The 23,801-nt window shown below is 32.6% G+C and overlaps 1 protein-coding gene across 2 annotated transcripts in view; it reads left to right on the top strand.

Moving 5' to 3' along the window:
- LOC123691516 (somatostatin receptor type 2-like) overlaps positions 1–20,996 on the top strand; it is a 110,478-nt gene extending 89,482 nt beyond the window's left edge. For both annotated transcript variants that reach the window (XM_045635979.1, XM_045635977.1), the window contains 3 exons: positions 16,053–16,112; positions 18,624–18,673; positions 19,235–20,996. In XM_045635979.1, coding sequence (XP_045491935.1) covers positions 19,293–20,537 — 1,245 coding nt within the window. In that variant the 5' untranslated portion in view covers positions 16,053–16,112; positions 18,624–18,673; positions 19,235–19,292 and the 3' untranslated portion in view covers positions 20,538–20,996. The remainder of the gene's footprint in view (positions 1–16,052; positions 16,113–18,623; positions 18,674–19,234) is intronic.
- Positions 20,997–23,801: the final 2,805 nt, after the last annotated feature.

Genomic DNA, 23,801 nt, shown 5'->3' with positions numbered 1-23,801 from the left:
GATAAAAAGTATCCTATTTTACGCCCAGGATAATAAGGTATAATTATACCAAGTTTCATCGAAATCGAACCGCTAGTTTTCACGTGATGCCTTCACATACAGACAGACAGACAGACAGACAGACAGACAAAAACTTTTTTAATCACATATTTGGGTTTGGTATCGATCCAGTAACACCCCCTGGTATTTATTTTTTCAATATTTTCAATGTACAGAATTGACCCTTCTACAGATTTATTATATGTATAGATTTTGCCTCAAGTAACCAAATATTAAAGAATAGCCACTTCATTAAGTTTTAATTGAGTTTTAATCACATGTAGGTACATACAATAAAGTTATACTTACACTATAAAGACCTATTTCAAAATGCATACATAAACATAATATTTAAGCGATATTTCTGCAATAAGTATAGTTGTTTACGTTACTCGAAGTCCTTCACTTTACGTGTATATTTGCCTTAACATGAAAAATGTGTGTAGGTACAATTAACACACACCACACTATCAGGTGTAAGCCGAAGTTAATGTGTTCATTCACCTCACACATTCCCCTGACACGAACAAACAATACCAACATCGAATTCAAATATTTACTTAAGTAAGCGATTAATTTTTGCTTGTCGTATTTATTTATCGTTGATATATAATATATTCCGCCCGCGGCTCCACCTACTTTTTCAAAAATCCCACAAAGTTCCCTTTCCTGTATGATTTCTGAGATAATAAATAGCTTATATCTTATTCTATATATTGAGCTACCTACATACCAAAATTCATTGTAATCAGTTCAGTAGTATTTGTTTGAAAGAGTAACAAACATCCATTCATCCTCACAAACTTTCGCATTTATAATATAAGTAGGATTAAGATGTTATAAAAGAATAAAAAGTTATCTAAGAATGTATCCGATCGAAACGCTTAAATATTTCCGTAACTCATTGAGAATTCTGAAAACTCTACATTCTACAGCACTCGTTTGAAATAACATATTGCTTCTAATATTATTATGTTTGGTTTCAAGTAAAAAGTCGCTCTTCAACATGAAAACGGTCCTTGAGAGATAATTTAAAACGTTCCAACAAAAGGATCGGGATTTCTTTTTATGTAATGTGAAATGTAATGAATAATTATGTACTGTTTTTTAACATTCACGATAGAGCTCTAGGCGTTTTTTATTTTTAACTTTTGAATTGAAGGGAGATTTTCTTCTAACTTTAAGCACATGAATGATTTATTACACAAATAAAAGTTCAAAGGAGTGAAGTATCTTGTAAGTTTGCAACTTGTAATAGACTCGTAAGGAATAAATAAATGCGAAAATATTTAATAACATTGTTTGATAAAAACATTTATCAAGCTGGAAAAGCAGTATTAACTATAAGCACTTTGAGATAAAAACTTAAGGAGATATGACGGACGTGCACAACAATGTGTAAATAATTGGAAGATAAATATTTATAATGTTAAGGTGAAAAAGAAATATGAAATGTATAATTTTGTTCTTAGAAGATCACTTGTTTAATTTATTATAGTACTTTACTAGACAGCTTAAAAGTTATTCGAAGAAAACAAAAACCATGCTCACCCCTTGTCTGTGAAAGTACTTGGATAACTTTTTTACAGTCATCTATCACAGGAAAAGCTATAAGAAGTCTCGTGTTTGTTTGGGTTTTTGTTTCAAATTTAAAACTATTGGAATGGCTTTTGTTTTACAACCACTGCAACTATTTTCTGAAGTCCATAACATACTTATATTGTTAAATACTATAAAAAATAAGACAATAGTTACCTATAATATTTCTTTATTCCATTAAAATTAAATTGGAGCAATTAATCATACTAGAGCCGTTTATTTCGTATGCAATGTATGCAGAGGCAATAAATAAAACGAATTTTAATTTGATATCGCGAAACGTAACACATTCAGTTCTTTAGCGCAAATATTTTCAGTGTGCCACTTCCGTAGTAATTATTTACATTTGAATTATACGATAGTCGTACTTTGAAGAACTATGCATATATTTACTCATTTATAATATTGAATACATACACAGTTTATGTGTATGTTTTATATTCTGGGAGCAAAAGATAAAGTTTTTCCTGCTCTATGGTTTTACTAGGTGTTGGTAATAATCATTTGTATTATTTAATTTTTGAAAAGCAAAACCGATTGATAAATTTAAATAATAACTGACTGCCTCTGCCCGTCATACAATACATACATACCATAATGCAGCTTCGTTAATTCAGCTAATTTTAGTCCATCCATTCAAACTGTCTTTTATAACATTTTGACGACGCGGTTGGCGCAGTGGTAAAGTAACTGCCTACTGAGCCGACGGTCCCGGGTTCGATCCCCGGTCAGGGCAAATATTTGTGTGATGAACTCAATTATTTGTTCTTGGGTCTGGGTGTTATTATCTATATATGTATTTATTAAATATTATATATTATATTTATCGTCGCCTAGTACCCACAACACAAGCCTTAATTGAGCTTACTGTGGGACTAGGTCGATTTGTGTAATAATGTCCTATAATATTAATTTATTTATTTATTTATAACAATATTAAAATGAAAGGAAAGGATTAAGTAAGCTCATTATTGTGTTATAATTAAAAATCTAATTTATTCATTCAATTAAAGATATATCGCATTGCTCTTTACCCATAACAAAAAATCTCTGCCCATGTCATGCCATGAAAGTAACCAGTAAGCGGTATTATATCCGTGACTGAACCCATTCCGGCCATAGCTACCAGACAAGTGAGCACGTTAAATCTAGCAGAATATACGGAGCCGTAATAAACGACCAGCGGCCGAGGACCTTTGTCCTTAAGTTTAATCACTCGAAAGCGATGTCTTGCACATTCCATTGTTTGTAAAATGCGTTGTTGTTGTTTAAATTTGTGGAAAGTTCTCACGTACCGAAGTATGTATTGTTTCTATAGTATGATTGTTACGCATGTATAGTAAGATGTACCGAATAAAATTGTAATGTTTTGTTTTCTGTTCGTTTGTAATTGATAAAGATAAAAACTGGACTGATTTTCAAAATTGTTTTACTAGTAAAAGACTACGTAAACTACTAGAGTAAAAAACTACGTTTTGCTTGAGTATTTTGGCCAGGCCAAGTGAGGTAGAGCCGGCTCTAGGAACTAGTAAATACTAGTTCCTAGAGCCGGCTCTACCTATCTCCGTCGGCTCCGTATAAATATACGGACTCTTTATAAATTGCTCACTTTGCTATCTTCGTATCGATGCAAATATATTTCATGTAGATATATCTTCAGTTAACCATTTCTTACATTGCAGAACGGTGTAGGAAATTTGCTTTACATATATTAAAATGCATGAAACTTGGTGTCATTGAAAATGCTATTTTCACATCCACTACCAAAGCGTTTCTCACAACTACAATATTACATTACGTAAACATTATTTATTTTTCTCTGTGTGCAATATTTTGTGTGAACGAATACGAATTTTCATGCTTCGAAATATAGAGCTCGTATTTTGTTATCGATAAAAAGATTAACTCTTTTAAAAGTAAAAAGACAAATTGGGGCAATGTGATTAACTACGAACATCCCTATTTAACCTTATCACAATATTTTAGGTATATTAATTATGTTTTAAATACAAGACAGGTGTAAAAAAAATTGAAAATGTGTCCTCATCGTAATGTTATAATAATCAAATACTAAAATTAGACATTTTATAATAGACCATTACTAAATATAATAAATTATGGATCCATCAGCTTTTTATCGTCATTCCCTTCATTAAACGTCTTTATACTTTATACCCTATAAACATAATAGAGGTAATTTTGTAAGTTTGTTTTTATGCTATCTTATTACAATTTTATAGTTAATCAATACTTAAGTACAAAGAAATAATAGAATTAATTTAATCAGTGTTTTATAGGTACCTACACAAAATTTGTCAGGTTGTGTAGTCTATTCAAGTATGCCTTACAATTTATATGTTTGCCAAAATGATGAAAAACTGAAAGAAAACCATGGTATCTAACTAATTTAAAGTTCCAATACAAAAAGATAAACATAGCAAAAGATTACCTGCAATTGGATACATAAACAGATACCGTGAGCTAACTTTCAGGAAACTTCCTTCAGTTTATTCTCAAATTGACAGCCACTTAAATCTGTAACGTTGGAACACTTCAGAGAGTCGTAAAAAATATGCTGATCTATTTAATAAAAGCAAATCATTGGCGCGGATGCAGTTTTATTGCTTCTCAGAGATCCTTCCGACTCTCTCCTCTCGCTAACAAACTACGGACATAAAAATCACTTCGAGCCACATTATACTTTACACCCCCAGATTTAAAGTCGAAACTCGAGTACAAAGTGATTTAAAGCGAGACAGATTAGGGCAACTGCCCTAGATACGGGAAAATTTGAGATTGAGCGTTTCACATCGCTGCTGCAGTGAGTACGTCGTGTCATGTTGCTGTGACGTAACAAGCAATGTAATTTAAACGAGTTGGAAAGATGTTTTCGTGTGCCAAAGGTATTACGGAGTTGGCCGTCTGTCCGGGACGCGGGTCGCCGACCGACACAGAGTGCTTCTAATGGTTAGGGAGCCAGGTGCAAATTTGGTTAATTATTTCCTCTCAAGAGATAATTCGTCAGACGCATCAGAGTATAGTATTATAAAGCCTCGTGAACGTCAGCTGGCGCTCGGTTGGGGGGGTGAGCGGTTGTAGCCTCCCACGCACGTAGGAAAAAAAATACATTCATTCATTTCCTCTCAGCTAAAAATTTGTCAAATTGTAGCTAACCCAATATCTCAACGAAAAAAAATAATCAGCTGGTTACAACATGGTGGATTATACGTCAGCTGGTGTCTCGAACATGAAAAAAATAAAATTATTTTCCGTGATTTCCTCTCAAACAAAAATTTACCTGATGATAGCTTATATGTAACTGTGGATATATATATAGGTCAGCTGGCTGTATCTTGGTGGAAAAACCGTCAGCTGATACTTTGAAAGTTATTACATAGGAGTTAGACAGAAGCATCTATTGCCAATTTATATGCATCAAGTGACTAGGTTTTCCTCGAATTATTGCTAGCTGATTTTTTTTATTTATCGCATCAGTATATTAACAATCAGCTCACAAATTTTCATCTGAGATGAAATGACGTGTCTTTAATTATTATCGTTATTTTTAAAAATTCAAGCAACACACGCTAGCATAATATAGACAGTAATAAGGTACTTGGAGGTGGTTAGTTGTGCGCATGATCGGGGTACTACGTACATTCAGCCACATCGGTAAACATGTTTTTACAAATATTATAAACTGCATTTAAAAATAACTATCATATCATCAAATTCACATAACTACCTAAAAGTGTAACAAATACGAAATAACCCACTAAAAACATTAGTTAACTATAATTATTAAAAAAATAATAGTATATTATATAATTAATAAAGTTATTACTTATCTTTTACGGGGACTTATGTTGATGGAATTCCACGTATATCGATGATTTTGTTAATGTCTCATTATATTCGAGACACCAGCTGACGTATAATACACCATGCTGTAACCAGCTGATTATTATTTTTCGTTAAGGTATTGGGTTAGCTACAATTTGACAAATTTTTAGCTGAGAGGAAATGAATGAATATGCTTTTTTTTCTTACGTGCGTGGGAGGCTACAACCGCTCACCCCCCCAACCGAGCTCCAGCTGACGTTCACGAGGCTTCATAATACTATACTTTGATGCATTTTACTAATTACCGCTTGAGAGGAACTTGGTCATAAAATCTGCTTCTGGCTCCCGGACCATAACTTTTAATACTTTGTGTAAATAAAACTCAACGAAAATGTAGTTCGTAGTTTGTAAGTTAAAAGCTCTTTAATCAAAATGTAGTTTGTTCAGCCACCTAATAATTATCTATAAATAATAAATAAATATTATAATGTCCTATAATATTTATTTATTTACTTATTTGAGCTAAGGGTATTGTTTAAGGCCCCTTGTTTACCAATGTGTCATGTTTATGGAATATGGTTACATGATGTTTGTATTAGACCGTTCGGTTGCTTTGTTTATACACAATTAATGTTGAAAAAATATACATTTACTATACATATTATCAAAGTCCCCGAGTAAATAAGAAAAAAAAAGGAATAGAATATATACTCAGTTATAATAAATACTAAGTATTAGTCTAGGTTTAATGAAAAATATAACAAACCTGAACATATTTACAATCGTCTCAGATTTTCATTAGAGTCCCCAGAGCTCTTAAATTTCAATTTACTCGTAATGAAATCTGATGAAGAGCGCATGGACCGTTTAATACCAATATGATTGTGTCACGCTCGTCACGCCGTCACGCCCGTCACGCCTGTCACGCTTGTCGCGCCTGTCACGCGCCGTCACGCTGACAGAATGTGACGGCGTTTATTTTACGCGCCCAAAATCGCTCATTGATATACAACTCATTATTTATACATTTCATGTATCTGTGTTTTCAAAGGATATTAATATTTACATAAATGGAAATGCTGTTATTGAAAGAAATATGAAGGACATTTATTTTATTTTATTGTTGACACTCTGCTTGATGAATTATTGATTATATTGATATTTATTTCATAAATACACATTATAAGTATAACTTATTCATTATATAATAACAATACATAATATTTTCTCCTCTTTTCTTTAGAGGTAAGGAACAACGGGATAGATATCCTTATTCTGCGGATAAGGAGCAAGGGGTCTTCACGTAAATATCTTGTTACGGATGCACGCATGTTATCTTTTCCAAGTATTTTTCTGGTGTAGTGGTAACTGGTAATAAACGACAATATGGTATCATTTGCAGCACTTTTTCAGCAAATACTATTCACATTGTTACTGGGATGAGAGATTCCGGGAGGGTTACATGTATATTCCTCATTGAATTTACATTTTTTCGGAATCTGTCCCTATGTTACGCTTATAAAATTATATTTGTGCACATTCTGTAGTGTAATTAAGTTCTTTGATCGAGCGAGCTTCAGCGAATTAATACGTATGCAAGGTATTTTTATATTCATTTATTTTCATGAATCGGAAAGTATTTATTATTGCAATTGTAAAATAATAACATAAAGTATGAGAGCATTCGAGTTGAATTCCTTTTTGTTTCAGCTTATATTAATTTTTATTGTATTGAACTGCGGTGCACGACCCACTTTCATAGAAAAGTCTTCATTTTTCGACATTGTTTGATTTATTAAAAGGCTGCTACAGAAAAACACGACGCAACAGCCTTTGAAAACACTCCGTTTAATTGAATCAATATTTCAACACTAAAGAAAACGTCCACCTTCATTGTAAGATCTATTGATACAACTTTATATCTTTGTACATTTTAATGTTTCCACCGAGCTATAACTAGGACTAAATTTCGAATATTCATCTTCATTATATATAGTTTTATTGAACATAGAGCGCTAGAGCTCAATGTTGCTAACGAAAAGGGCTCATTAAAATATTTAGGCTTGGCAAGTAGATGGTAAAGGTACATTTGAAGTACATCCGCTGAATCTGTATAACAAATATAAATATAAAGTAACAACTACCTCTACTACTTATGTAAATTAATATTCGCTATTCTTATTGGACTCAGAAATATCATCTCAACGTCAATACAATAACGATAAGCTCCTGTAAACAGGCTCCGAAGTTGTAAAGCTTTAATAATAAAAGTGAGTAAAGCTTTAACATAAAGATGAGATTATTCAATGTTATCCGATTTATGTTTTATGGTTGTTTCAAAAAAAAACAATCTATTATCTATATCAAACACTATTTAACAATTATTATTGGCGATTCGATATAATTTTCTCACTCCTTCAAATCATAATCTTGTTTCATGTAATTAAAGTTCATCCAAGTTCGGGGTAGACAAATATATACACCTTGTTTTCTTGTTATGGATACTTTTATGAAATAGTATTTGTTTTATTTCGTATTAGTACACTGAAAATCGTCACTTATTTGAATTTTCTCCAATCAAAGACACTACTAGAGTTTCTTACGACCGGTAGCAATAAGGCAGGTTCTCTTTGATTCTAAGCCATGTTTACGATAGGCATTCAAAATAAATCATGAAACAAACAGGCGATTTAAATATCGAGTCAATGACCCCGTTCGGAGCCATTACCTCTGTAATCTTGTTTACCAAACAAAGGCAATACTCCAACGGTATCGGATCGGAATAACTCGCCAAAGTAGTGTTTATGTCTGTCCGTCCGTAAATAATGAAGATTTAACTCGTTTTACGATCGCTCCGGGAACCATCATCGACGCTACATAAACTTTGTACTATTCGACATTGTGCCAATAGTTAATATGCAAAGAAGATAATAATTCTGTTTATAAACTTTACCGCAGAAGTGTGATAAGATTCTATTATTCTGTCTGGATATATCAGAGTGCCTAGTTCCTAATATAATTTGGAAATGGTTGGCATTTGGCGGATCTAGAAGTGCTTTTACTTACTTTTACAAAACGTGTTATCGTGAAGGTTCCCCATTCAGTCTTATATCAGTTTAACACGTTCACTGCGGCACCTAAAATGCCAAACTTACCGTTGTTGCGGCATGTCTTCCATACTTCACATCGGCAAGTTCACCACCGTGCGTCATGAGCCATTTTTATCACATCGCACCTTCTGACTTTGAAGGTTAATAATTTCATGAAATTTCAAGATATTTCAAAAATTTTTTTCAGATAATAGTATGTATAGTCTAGTATATACCGCATAAATAGCTTTTAGTTTGACCCAATAGTTTAAAAGATATGAGGGAAAATGTAAACCCCTGATTTTGTGAAAAATTATTTGCCATCCCGCACTGCGTTGATACGGCATGTTTACAGTAATAGCGATGGGAAACACTGTAAAATAAAACATCGATATCGATATAAATCAATTTTGTATATTTCAGTCTGTTTGTTAACAGATAACGAGATCGTCGATACAAAATAAAAAAAAATATAAAACAAGGTACTTGATAGAGTACCATCAGGAAATTGTTCAGTAACTTTTGTTTTAATTTGTTCAGTAACTTTTGTTTTAATGTTTTATATTATTTTCACAACTGTCATCACATTTTTGCATTTATGCTACGAAATAAAAGAAAGTAAAAAAACTAAAGCCTCTAAGGTATCATTGTCATTTAAAAATTTGATAACGACGCGTGCGGTCCTGGTACATCACTATGCGAGACAGACACGCAGCGCGCTCGCAGTACAGTGCGGCATGAGGTGCTTGTCCATGGCAAAATATTTGACATGCCGCACACAAAAGAAACGGTTTCTTTTCTATGCGTGTGTCCAATATTTTGCCATACGATTTTTAAACGAAATTAAGTCCTACTTCAAACTGTGATCACAAAAATATATTTGTCTCTTTTCTAGTCATTGATTAACATATAAAGAACCTCGCCGCACCACGGTGAAAACTGCGATTTTGGGCGCCGCACTGTGGTGTAGTCGCTGATGGCCCGATACTGGACATGCCGCAGTGAACGTGTTAAAGTTATAAATAATATCGAAAGGTTATAAGCAACTATAATAATAATATAATATATTATAATAATATTTCTATGTAATTTATAAATACAATTTCCTGAGTATCACAATATATTTCATAGATAATAATATTTAAGTGGAAATGTTTTATTTGATAGAGTACAAGTATTCGTAATCTTTCAAAAGGTTACATCGGGTAGCTTTGAATAATCTTAATTAAAAGTTAATTTGCACTTACATATAATATTGCTGAGATATTAAATAATTACATACTTATGCTGAGAAATAATTATCTGAATAAAAATATTATGAAGAAAAAACTGAGATCGTAATCACGTGGGCCACTATAAAAATGTTTAATAAAAATCCAATTAATATGATCAAACGTAATTGAGTTATTTTATTAAATTTATAAAAAAGGAATTAATTTATTGGCTTATACAGAAGCTAGAAGTTATTTATGGATAAGATTTTTAGGAATTTAAAATAACTTCTCATGATATTAACTTTATTTCCAAGTACATTTTTTAAACTCGATATATATGCCCTTAAACATTTCGAGTTAAAAATAACCTAATGTGTTAAAGCTTGCAGCTAAATCGTTGTTTTCACTCTAAAATTGTGTTTTTAGACAGGATAATGTTACGTCTATTATAGTTATATTTGCAGTGACGTCACGGGTTTAGAAATACTTGACATAAAGTGAGATTCCAGGTATCGTGTCCTTTGTTTTAATTTGACAAGAGAAATACAATTTCCGGGAGCTGTTGAGATAATACTGAAATAAGTTAAGCATGGGGATGACATAATTTGTTAGCTTTTTACGCGAAGGGATATTTAATATTTTGCTTATAATTATGAAGAGAGATTATTGCATTTTTATTAACACTCATAAAACCTTTATTTATCAGTTTTAACAAGCTACCAACCATTTTACAGTGGTTGTAGTTGATCCCTTTAAGTTAAGAGAAACGATCAGCTCAAAATATATAGAATACAATATCTCCATTGAAGTACTTATTTATAGAAATGAATTGAATACAGTTACAGAAACGCGTAATTAGTTATTAATTAAAAAAACCGATAATAATTATATAACTTTTGCAAACAATTAAGCTGTCAACTGTCTATTTACGCGTTTGAAGTTAAATATAATAACGTCGTATTTATGAATTCCCTATGGATATTGACGTCAACGGCTCTATTATGGTTCATTGAATTAAAATTAAATTCCAACTCTTTAAATGCAAAGTTATTCACCTTCGTAGTATGTGAGAAATTAAAATTCTAATATTACCTGGGCTTAATATACTTTTATAAATTCCTATAGTCTATATGTCCGAGGTCGATGTTAGTAGGATATCAATTCGATACATGGAAAATTCACTTTTACGATTATTAAATAGCTTAATCGAGTGTACAGATTGCATTTTTATACATTTATCCTCTGCAATTCATCGTATCGTACCTATATATTATTCAATATCTATAGAAAATGAAAAAAATGCTAAACAAATACCTGGAATTGCATGACAGGCGCTCGATTAAATATTTAAGAGATTTTATAAATCTCCACCCTAAAGGGGGACAAATCGGGATTGGAATGTGAGAGAAAAAATATAAAATTCACACAAACAACGCTACAGGTTCTATATTGAGATATTTTAAATAATTTAGCGTTTGTTTTCCCAACTAGATCTTAAGAAATGTATAATTTATTAATATTGTATGACGTCACCTGAAACTAATGTGTTTTTATTGGAAGAAGGGCGAACGGAAAGACGGATAAGTTATTTTATTTTTATTCATATTATATAAATCAATATAACAAAACATTTTGGATAAAGAAAACAACATGAAAAGTTTCCAATTCGTCGATATTATTTGTTGTGATATTAATGGGTTGGATATCAAAGAGTTGGCTTCGTAAAGAATAAGCCTTATAGCTGTTTCCCTGTGTTTGACTTTATGCGAATATTTGTATATTTCATAATGAGGAGCATGTCTCATCAGTTTGCCAGCGAACACGACCATGATTTAAAATACTTTATAATCTTAAAGGTTTTTTTTTTATATTGAATTGTTAGGTTAATTCAACAATACTTTCATTCTATTGACGAAAAACCTTTATAACGATAGCTGTTACAAGCGATATACAAGCGTAGATTTCATGATTATTCACTAATGTTAATTTGCCATGAATGCCTCGCTACCCACCTGAAATACGAAACACTCTCCAATAAATTAAAATAAAAACAAGTATAAAAATAATATTCTTGATCCTCTTCTTATTATTTTATCAGACTTATTCATAACTAGCTGTGCCCGCGACTTCGTCCGCGTGGAATAGTGACTGCATAGTAGTTACTACTTATCTTAAATTATTGAGTAAACACAGACTACCATAAATAATTAAAAGAACTGTAAGTAAAATTTATTACTAAACTGAGCTAAACAAAACAAAAAAAATTATTACTTATTAATACTTATTAATTTTCTACGTAAAATTTCTTTTAAATTATGTCATATTATTTTTAGGCACCAGGGGGGAGGGGAGCAAATTTCTTTTCCTTCCTTCCTTGTATGGATGTTTTTAACTATGTATCGTGCAGCAACTGATCAGCTTAATCGATACTCAGTTTTTATCAAATCCAGCACAAAATCCAAATCAGATCTCTCCTGAATCCTGTCTCACCCCTGTAGGTAGTAACTAAACCGTTTAGACCGTGCAATAAAAATTAAATAAAAAAAAAACAGCGCTACGAAGAAAAGTGCATACATAGAAAAAGGAATAAATAATTTCACAAACTTCCCGAAGATTTTTAAAAATAAATACCATTTTAAATATTTATAAAAAAAAACAAAGTCATCTGGGCTGCCATGCCAACATCATCTTAATATACCTCATTATCAAAATACATATATGGTACTTAATTTTAAAGATCGTCGGGAAGTTTGTAAAATAATTATTTATTCCTTTCGGTTTCTTATTTTCATGTAATATTTTCAAGTGAGCGAGACCTACCTCTACCTCCATATTACATTCCTACATCATATTGATATCTATAAGTTTGTTGCTCCTTGACATCTTTTAAGTTGGGCCGTAACCGTGCACAAATTGTAATGGACCACAGTGGCAAAAGAAGTGGTATACTTAGGAAAAAATATTGCCAAGGGCCAGGCCTATGTAGCTTTGAGTAGAGTTCAAAATTTCCAGGGTGTGGCTATCCTCTCGCTCCCATATCCCCTCTTCTTTCACAGACTTTCAACCCTTCCCTTTCCATCCCTAGTAAATGGCAGAACCGATTTTGATGTAAACCATATCTAATTGTACCTATATGTACACGTCATATCCTGTAGTTTGATGCTCCATTTGGTTTATTTATCCCCACTGTCACCCCTAAAAGGCCCTAAATGTAATAAACGGATGAACCGATTTCGATAAAATATGACTAATTGTAATTCACACGTTGCCCTTTCATATTTTGATATGCCGCTTCAGTATATTATTTGACCACATTATTCATTCCCACTTTTACCGCTGTAATCTAATAAATGGATAAACCGAATTGGATAAAAATATAACTAAGTGTACTTCACCCGTAATGCACTTTTATTTGATATGTCACTTGGGTATATTTGACAACATTCGTTTTTTTTTTTCATTCCCACTTTTACCCATAAAAAGGTATAATAAATGGATGAACCGATTTTGATAAAACATGTCTAATTAAACTTTACACGTCATGCCCCTTCATATGATATGTCACTTGAGTATATTTTTGACAAATTCATTTTTTTATTACCACTTTTATACCTTTACTTTTATAACTTTTATACCATAAATGGATGAACCGATTTGTTACTGATAGGTCGTTCACTTTCATTTAATATATCACTTAGGTACTTATATTTGACAACTTTCGTTTTTTTCATTCCCACATTTACCCCTATAATAATATACCTAGGTATAATAAATGAATGAACCGATTTTGATACACTTTATCTAAGAACCAGCGTCGGAAAATATGCTGCCTAACTAAAAAAACCGCATCTAATTCGGATTACCTGTTAGCGAGCTACGGTGGCACAAACAGACACACACACACAGACACACATACCTAGCGGTCAAACACTTATCACCCATCTTTTTGCGTCGGGGGTTAAAAATATAATACGACATAATTTAAAGGACATTTTATGTATAAAATTTACCTAGAAGTAAGAATAATTCTAATTTGACCAACCCCACCCCCCACCCTTGGGCACTTTCGATATGATCACTTGGACATTTACAGGAATAATAATTGTAACAGATAACTTACGTTTTATCGTACAGTGTATAGAATGCCTTAGCAAATGTTCGCCGTGAATACTTAAATGGTCATTACTTTTTTATTTACGAACCGATTGACATGAAATAAACACTAAATGTTAAATGAAGATTACCACAATATATTAGTGAAAACCGCATCTTAATCGGATAAGCCGTTTCTGAGATTAGCGTGCACGAACATACAGACAAACAGACAAACAGACAAACCGACAAACAGACAAAAATTTTTTTAACTACAGTTTTGGATTTGGGATCGATTTAATAATAGCACCTGCTAATTTTTTTTATATATTTTGATTGTACAGACACGACTTTTCTAGAATTTTATTATATGTATATTGATGATGATGATGATGATGATCATAAAAGGAAGTGAACAATAAAATAAATTAAAGGAATAAAATATTATGTATATTTTAGCTTTTCCGTATATTTTAAAACATGCGATTGATCATTAGCATCAATATTATTGTAATGCCCTTCATGAATAAGGTTTACGCCTACAGTATAACGCACTACCAACGTACACCAATCATTTTGTTTTTCCCAACTATGTATAATTTACGGCGCTTGTGACGTTACTGTGCTGTGTTTATTGTTCTAGGGAATTACGGAACGGCACGAACATCAACAGTCGTTACTTATCCTACTATTGGTCTTATTTTAGAACAGTCCCTGACTTGTTTGAAAAATTCATCATTAATTGTTATGTAAATCTTTAGATATATCAATATCTCAATATATTCATACATTATACCTATTATTACATGTAATTGGTTATGACGATAGAGTTGTAACATACTTCTTTGTTAAATTTAGTTGTTTAAGTAAGTTTTCCTCATTGTATTTGTTCGCAAAACATATTTTATTTATTACGATGATACGATCATAGTGAATGCGGAAGTTGGAGGAATGTTGCTTTTTGTATCTACTATGTTCTCTTCATACGATGTCGTATGAAATACATTCCCGGATACTTCTCTTTTTTTATATCAGTGTTGTTCTATTATCTGTATTATATACAATACATGGCCATGTGTCAGTTTAAATATAAATGCTTTGATGCCGTTCGATTTTATTGGCTATAAAGTGAAATATTCTTTTCATCAACTCACAATATAAAGACAAATTATTTATGGCTTGAAACAGTAGTGTAGAGTCTCAAATAAAAGACTAGATTTTTTCATCGACAGCCCTTTTTGTCCCGATAAATTTCGATGTCAATTTGTTTACAAAGAGTTTTTCAGTTGGATAGCTTTTTCGGTAGGCAATGCGCTCAATTTCATTTGATAAATTCGACTCAGAAACAAAGCAAAAAACCTGTTCATTCCAGTGTATTTAACATTATTTTAAAACACTCATTCATTGGTTTATTTCTATTTGAATAAATCTCTATGATTTTATTTTTTTTTATTAAAAATATTGAAAGTTGTATTTTGTTAGTGAAAGAACTGTAATGATAGAAGGCAATAAATGCTATATAAAACAATTATATAACCATTAAATATATTATATTCCATGAAAGTTTTACAAGTCATTATTTTCATTAATATTTCATGTTTAGTTTTATAAAAGTTATTACTTATTAACTATAAAATTAACATTATTCGTTTAATAATTTTAACAAAATTATTAGAACCAATTATGAACTAAAAACTCCAATTTCAATTAATAAAAATTCATCATTGATTAATTCCAACAAACTTTAAATAAAATTACTCAGAAAATAAAAACGGTTTTATGTCTCGAATATAGTCTGTTATTTTTGATGTTTTTTAATTATAAATCATTATAGCACTAATAATTTTATGTAAATTTTAATGAAACGCGCCTTAACCGAAATTCATTAATTTTTAAAAAATTAAGAAAACTTTCTAGAGAGATAGATTAAATTTAATAAGAATTATAATAATATCTATCATGTAAAGTGAGCTGTTCTAAAATATTTTAATATTAGGTACAATAACTTCAACAATAAACAAAAATCAATGAATTCAATATTAAATAATAATAACATATTGATACTGATACATCTTCGATTAGCACAATACGAAATTGACCTATTTCCTTCTCCATCAAGTGGAATTCCCTCAAATGATATTTCATACTTGACAGCAATTTATTTTTATTGTTTCAGATGCGACACGGCGTCTAGAATCAATTTTATTACATCGCCACTTACGCTGTTACTTCCAAGGTAATATCTCTTATATTATATTTTATTATTTTGTTATTATAATGTACTACTAGCTTTCCGCCCACGGCCTAACCGGTATAAATTCCAGAACTACTCTACCTTTTTAAAGAAACCACATCTAAACGATACGAATCAGGACCTACAGGTCTAGGCATATATTATAAGAACAGACAGCGGGAAGCGACTTTGCTTTGCTAAATAGTTAAAAGCACTTCAAATATAAATTTTCTACTTCAAGTCAAAATATTAGTAAACAAATTAATTATACGATTGTAATTTATCTCCACAACTCCAAATAGTGATAAATAACTTATAATTACGGTTTGTAAAATGATGCATGAAATCTTCTCGCCAAGAACAATAAGCTGAGTATTTATAGTGTGTAATAACAATGGCCCCTCGTGTCTAAAATTAAATAAATGTAAATATAAATACGGCATTAGATCCGTGTAGTGGAACGCAAATATCTTGTTTATTGATAAACATGAATGAAACCGCATGGTTTTATTTATAAGTTCATAATAAAAGTTCTATTTCTATTTCGTTAGCCATTTATTTGCAAACTTTACAAATGTTATTAATTTCATTCAAAAGTTTTAGTGGGCTAAAGGTTTATCGCTTGGTTGAGACTTCACAATATTATCATGTTGACCGTATGCATACCTGAATATTCATTCAAAATATATCTGTAAGCTTTGATAAATAATCATACTAATATTATAAATGCGAAAGTAACTCTGTCTGTATGTTACTCAATCACGCCTAAACTACTGAACCAATTTTCATGAAATTTGGTATGGAGATTTATTGATACCCGAAAAAGGACATAGGCTACTTTTTATCCCGGAAAAATGACGCAATCCCGAAAATCCCACGGGAACGGGAACTATGCGGGTTTTTCTTTGACTGCGCGGGCGAAGCCGCGGGCGGAAACCTAGTACACTATATAGGATCTTTGAGTCTTACCAGTTGAGAAGTCACAAATATAAATAAAAAAATCTATCTTAATAAAACTCACCAACTACGGAATAAACATCAACAAAAACACAATACATATTATATCTAATGTGTAAACATTCTTGCAAAAGAAGAATAACTCGCTCATAATGCCCCTACGATTCATAAGACGATGGATTGTACCACGATATGGATATACGGACAAAGCAAGGCGATAAGAAGAAAGTATATACTCGTATTTTAGTTATAAATTTTTAAAGAATAGACTTATTATGGTTGTTTTTGCTCTGAAGCCAAAGGCTGGTAACACTTGATAGACATTGTTGGTAGACAAAAGCCTTTGTCCAGTAGATTGGATTGTAGATACTGCTTCTAGTGTGTGCATACAATGTAGCCACACTAACATCTTCTTCAGAGTTCAAGTTCCTATCCCAATATATGAACATCATCTTAATTAGACGACTCATAGAGTGCTATAAAGCGAAGCATTAGAGAATGCATAGTATTTTCTAGGGTTCGATGTCTCCCCGTGACCACGCTCGCTGTAAAGTGTTCGAAACGTCGGGAAATAAATCGCGTTTAAAATCGTTAAAAAGTCTGTAATAATGAATAAATCGCGTTTAAAATCGTTAAAAAGTCTTTAATTTCATTAGAGAATGCTTTACGATAGATTTGCCTTGTTTTTTTTACTGCCGAGTTTTCCCTCAGGTGCATATAGGCTGGATAAAAAGTTTTATGCAACAGGCTCTTGTAACGTTCTCGGCTCTATTAATAGAGAAATTATTTTAATGAGGATCAAATGTGATGTATTACTATTTCGTAGATATTCATTAAAATTCAATGGTTTATTTCAAAATAATAAGGCTCTATAAAAATAGCGTTATTTGAAAAGCTTTAAACTATGACAAATTAACATGTAGATCAATAAATGTTGAACATACACCAAATCGGTTCTCATTTTCTATTTGACAGCAGCATGTCTCACCCCACGCGTGCAGACAATATTTAACAAACAATACGTTATTAATACGTCTTTATTTATCTGCCATCAAACGTACAGACTCACCCATTGTTCTATTTTAGCGGAACACCTTGTAAACACCGAGGCTTGACTGCCAAATATCCAGTCTACAACCACAAATAGGTATTTAACTAATTCTTGGAGAACATTACATAATTTGTTGCCAGAATGTTCGGGAAAATAAATACAAGTTTGTTGAGGGGATCAATTTTGGTCTATTTGTTGTATCTGTATTTAGTTTACTAGTTTATGTTAACCAAAATAGCTAGAGATCTATTCTCTCTGTGTATCTTAATACTTTATATCTTAGTTATGGATCAAGAAAGTAAAATTTAATTTATTAATAAGACAGTAAAAGTGTCATAGATTAACTTTCAATCTTTGAGACTATAGAAATATCAACTTTATTACAGCGATTGATATTTATTTCATAGCGAATAAATGTAATATAAAATTCAAGCACTGAAAAATGATACACATCTAATACGCAATTCAAAAGATGCAAATTCTAACATAATCTTATTTTGTTCCAGATCCATTGCGCGCCTAGCAGCATTATTATTATAAGCAACAGAAACAAAATGTAAGTGAACAGCGTCCAATATAAAATTATATTATATAAGAGCTACTTGGTAAAAGTTGAAATGGTCCTATGGAAATTCTTCGGACATTTTCGAGGGTAATCTAATAATCTTGACGTATAATCAGGGTAAAAGGCCAAAGAAAACAATCGCTATTTTAAAGTGATTTTGTGAGAATCAGGAATTCAGGTCACTCGTATTATGTCATAAATTTGGACGTGTTTTGAAATGATATTATGCATATTTTAGAATTAATTTTATGCATACTTGATATTCTTTATGCGTCAAGTAAAATAGTCATTATTCTTATTCAATAATTATGTTACACTGAGTTTAAGTAAGCGATTATTACACGAGCATAGGTATAGAAATTATCATGTGGTATTGAAATGTGAATTGATGGGTTCTATAAGTTCTCTTATATCGTGTATGCGATATCCATAGAAAGTCTTAAAAAAACTTGTACACACATGGAAAGTAATTAAAAACCTTCTCTTTTAATTTCATAATAAAAACAGGTTATCATAAATATAATAATTAATGTTAATTTCCTTTCTTTGCAGGTAAAAAACTTGAAGTAGACAACAATTTACATTAACCGGACAGACAAACGGTGCAACAATGGAGATAGAAGAAGTAGAAATGTACGGGAACGGCAACTACGCGTACGATGAAAATGGCACCTTCAATAGCACTTTCGAGAACTGCCCCAACATAAATCTGCCAGTTGTGTATGTGGTGACACAAATCCTGTACGCAATAGTGTGTGTTGTGGGCCTTCTGGGTAACACTCTGGTCATATACGTCGTCCTGCGCTACTCGAAAATGCAAACAGTAACCAACATGTACATCGTCAATCTAGCCATCGCAGATGAATGCTTTTTGATCGGCATACCCTTCCTCATCATAACCATGTCGCGTGGGGCGTGGCCCTTCGGCAGGTTCATGTGCAAAGCTTACATGATATCCACCGGAATCAACCAATTCACGAGCAGTATTTTCCATTGCATCATGAGCGCCGATAGATACATAGCGGTGTGTCATCCGATCGCCGCGCCGCGGTTTCGGACGCCATTCGTGTCTCGTATCGTGGCGGCAACCGCCTGGACCGCGTCCGCTCTCGTCATGACGCCGATATTTATGTACACAACCTTGATACCCACCGAGAGCGGGGTATCTTGCAACATCGTGTGGCCGGAACGTGACTTCAACAAAGGATCGAGGACTTTTACGTTATACTCATTTGCATTGGGCTTTGCCGCGCCATTAACACTCATTTTCATCTTCTACTGCCTCGTTATTCGCAAGCTGAAAACTGTGGGCCCGAAAAATAAATCCAAAGAAAAGAAACGCTCGCACAGGAAGGTGACGCGGCTGGTGTTAACGGTTATAGCGGTATACGTATTGTGTTGGCTTCCTTATTGGACGTTTCAAGTAGCCCTAATTTATTCCCCTCCCACGGAGTGTGCGAGCCGCATAACAATTACCGTTTTCCTAGTCGCCGCCTGCTTCAGCTACAGCAACTCGGCTATGAATCCTATTCTTTACGCTTTCTTGTCGGATAATTTCAAGAAGAGCTTCCTGAAGGCGTGTACGTGCGCCGCCGGGAAGGATGTGAATGCGGCTTTGCATGTGGAAAATAGTGTGATACCGCGGAAGAAAGGTGCCGGGGCAGCCCGGGCGCAAGCTAGAGCCGCCAACGAGAAAAGAAAGGCTGCTCCGGGGATTGGCGGGTCTAGATCCGAGGCATCCACCGCGATGACGTCCCAGTCGATGGCGGTGAACGAGCCGCTACACCTGGACAGCCGGCCGTCGACGCTGACCCCGCTCATAACGCCAAACGGCCTCACGCACACGAGGCTCTGAGTGCGGGCCTCTCGCCGCCAGCGCGAGCCCTCCCAGTCGCTCCTCGAGGAAGACACTCTGATTGTATCTATAGATTAGTTCTGTGTAAGCGCATACGTGTATAATCTCCGACAGCTGAGTGACATGAGCCCTGTCATTCTAGCTGTCGTATATCTTATCAAATCTCGATGTTATTTAAATGTCAAATTGATGTGTTGCGCGGGCACTGGGCGCGTATACGAGGTTCCTTGGCGTCGCGGCGAGTGAACATTAGGTGTGAGGTTATGTGTAAAGTTTTGTGGACGGACGTGTTTCGACCTGGGGTTGTAACGATGAATTTATTAAGTTTAGGTAGTTTTCTCGCAAGGCGAATAAGTTAAACATTTGTATACCAGTTAGTGTAAAAATGTACATATCGTGTAAATATTCATAAATTGTCATATTGTCAGAATTGGATTAAATAACATATTGAATATTGGAGTTGTGTTTTTTGTTTTACTTTCCTACCTTATACATATAATAAATCTGTAGAAGGGTCAATTCTGTACATTGAAAATATTGAAAAAATAAATAGCAGGGGGTGTTACTGGATCGATACCAAGCCCAAATATGTGATTAAAAAAATTTTTGTCTGTCTGTATGTTCAGGCATCACGTGAAAACTAACGGTTCGATTTCGATGAAACTTGGTATAATTATTCCTTATTATCCTGGGCATAAAATAGGATACTTTTTATCCCGGAAAAATACGTAGAAAAAAATAAATCTTAATTTTTCTTAATTTTTCCGCGCGGACGGAGTCGCGGGCGGAAGCTAGTAACATATTATCAGCCTATCAGAAAATATTGATGTCCCGAGTGACCTGGTGAAAGCGAAAAATCTATACCTACTTATACTACAGTCATTTCCTGATTTCCTGATCGATTTTCTTTTAGGGCAAGGGTGGACTTCACTGTCCTACTGAACTAAAATATATTTTTCTAGATGAACTTATATATTTCCTTGAACATCAGACAAACCGATATGGATTTTCTTACTAAATAAATAGAGACTACTGTAAAGAGTGTATCTTACGCTATAAACACTGGACCGATTTATTAATGTTAAATTACCTATAAGAATGAACAAGAGGCTTAGTCATTCCTTAAATAACAACTTTTTGGTACTTTTTCAGATATATCATGCATTTTCAATATAAGCAGTAAACACATATCATAAGAAAATAACTATAATTAAAAGTTTTTACTATATGTTTTCAATAATCAACGAAAGAGCTCTACCGATTCTGATAATTTAAGATAGTGTAGTAACGAGTGTTCTAGAGTCTAGACTAGATTCTTAAAAAGAAATTTAAAGTTTGGGCTCAAAAATGCTGTTACATATTAATAATTTTTAACTAAGCTACACTTTTCACAGTAATGGTATAATTGATATTATAGTAAAGAGCTGGGCATTTAAAATACAAATACAAACATTTATTTTTAATAATTGCAACCCAATATTTAAATCACAGATCACTATAGTTAGCATATTCCTATATTCAATCAACATTGCAGAGCTGAAACCAAAATAATGCATAAAGGAGAAGGAGAGTATCTAAAATTTTCTTGGCACGATCTTGTTTACTCTAGTGGAAATTACTCTTTATGTACTGAACCTAAACCCATGACCTTTTATACAAGTAATAATAATTTAGTAAAGAAGCTCAACACAATTTCACAGACGAATTTACTTGAGAGAGCATAAACTATCAACCAAAATAAATGTCAACGATGCTGATATTTACGTTGCAATAGCAAAGAAGACTTTAAAGTGATTATAGCTTTACAAGGAATTGAGTTCACAACAAACGTTTCAGTCTGATTAACTCGAGTTTTTAAAGGGCATCGTTGACTTTTAATATCAACTCAAGAAAACGGAGTTTAAACGCAATCTCTTTATAAGTTTAACTTTTAAAGGATTCAAATGATTATATTGTTAACTCGACTCCGAGAGCAAGTCATATATTATGGAAAGTACATATTCCGAGCATGTTACATTTTTAAGGCCTCAGTAATAGGTTATGAGAAAATTAAATAAGGCATTGAAGTTAGGAATTTAATAAATCTCGACGCGTTTGATCGAAAATTGTTTACGATAATAAAAAAACTTTTTAATAAATTATCGTTCACTTATTATTATGATACAGATGTTATTATTGGTAAAGTTTGATTCTATGTTATGATCAGGCAATAAATTCTCCATTTGCTTTGTAGAGATATTATATTTACAGGTAACTTAATAAACCTTCAAACTTACATTAATTCTCTTTACGACTTTGTTTTTATTGAAGTTAATATTTTTAAGAAAGCTTTAAACTTTCCTTAATGTAAAATTTAAATAGGTTAAAATCTACCGTGATCTACAATCTGCTTTAAAACTAATGAACTACGAAACTACTCTAACTTAAGAAGTTTCCCGACTAACTTGTTTAAATTTTAATTTTTATGCTAATTTGAACTACGTAATTACTGGTTTGTTATTGAAACAATAACTAAAAATAACAATCACATAGAATGCATTCAAAATCTATTATTAGACTTTCCATTTTAGGTTATCAAATAATATGAAAATAGTTTATTACTAAAGAGCATAACCATCTATCATTCTTAAAGTCTAATGTGACATATGACCGACAACCAAAGAGAGGCAGAGCGAATTACATAAAAAACAACTAAAGCTCTAAAGAGCGAGGTTGTGTGTTAAACATGTATACCACGTACCAAATATTTATTATTTAAAAAACTAAAATATACAAAGAAACTCACGTACAAAAGCCAATAAAGCAAATGAGTAGAAGATTAATCTGCCGATGTGTGTCACTCCGACGCGACGGAGGGGCAGACAAATTGACAAGCCGCCCTATATTTACATGTACACGGCTTCACATGAGATTAATATTTGCATACAAATATGAGCAAGTGGCTGACGTCAGCTGTGGTCAGTCTGAGCGATTGAATCGAGCGCAATTATGCATGTGCTAGCAATGAAGAAACTGTATGTAAATTAATGTTAGTTAAGAAATTGAGTTAAGATCGTGAACAGTATAATAATATGGTATGGTGAATGTTGGAAGGTTTGTAGTCACAATCGAAATAGAATTTTAATCTTAAATGTCTCTTGAAATTTATAGCTTCTGTACTCTTATTGGATTCATTTATATAGTTTAAACCATTTTTTATTCACTAATTAAAGAAACAATTCATAACATTGCTACATTTACTTTTACTTTACTTCAAATAATAAT

This window comes from Colias croceus, chromosome 4 (assembly GCF_905220415.1).
Source record: "Colias croceus chromosome 4, ilColCroc2.1".
NCBI classification, from domain to species: Eukaryota; Metazoa; Arthropoda; class Insecta; order Lepidoptera; family Pieridae; genus Colias; species Colias croceus.
Note: the sequence above shows the minus strand (reverse complement) of the source record. Positions and strands in the feature narration are given on the sequence as shown.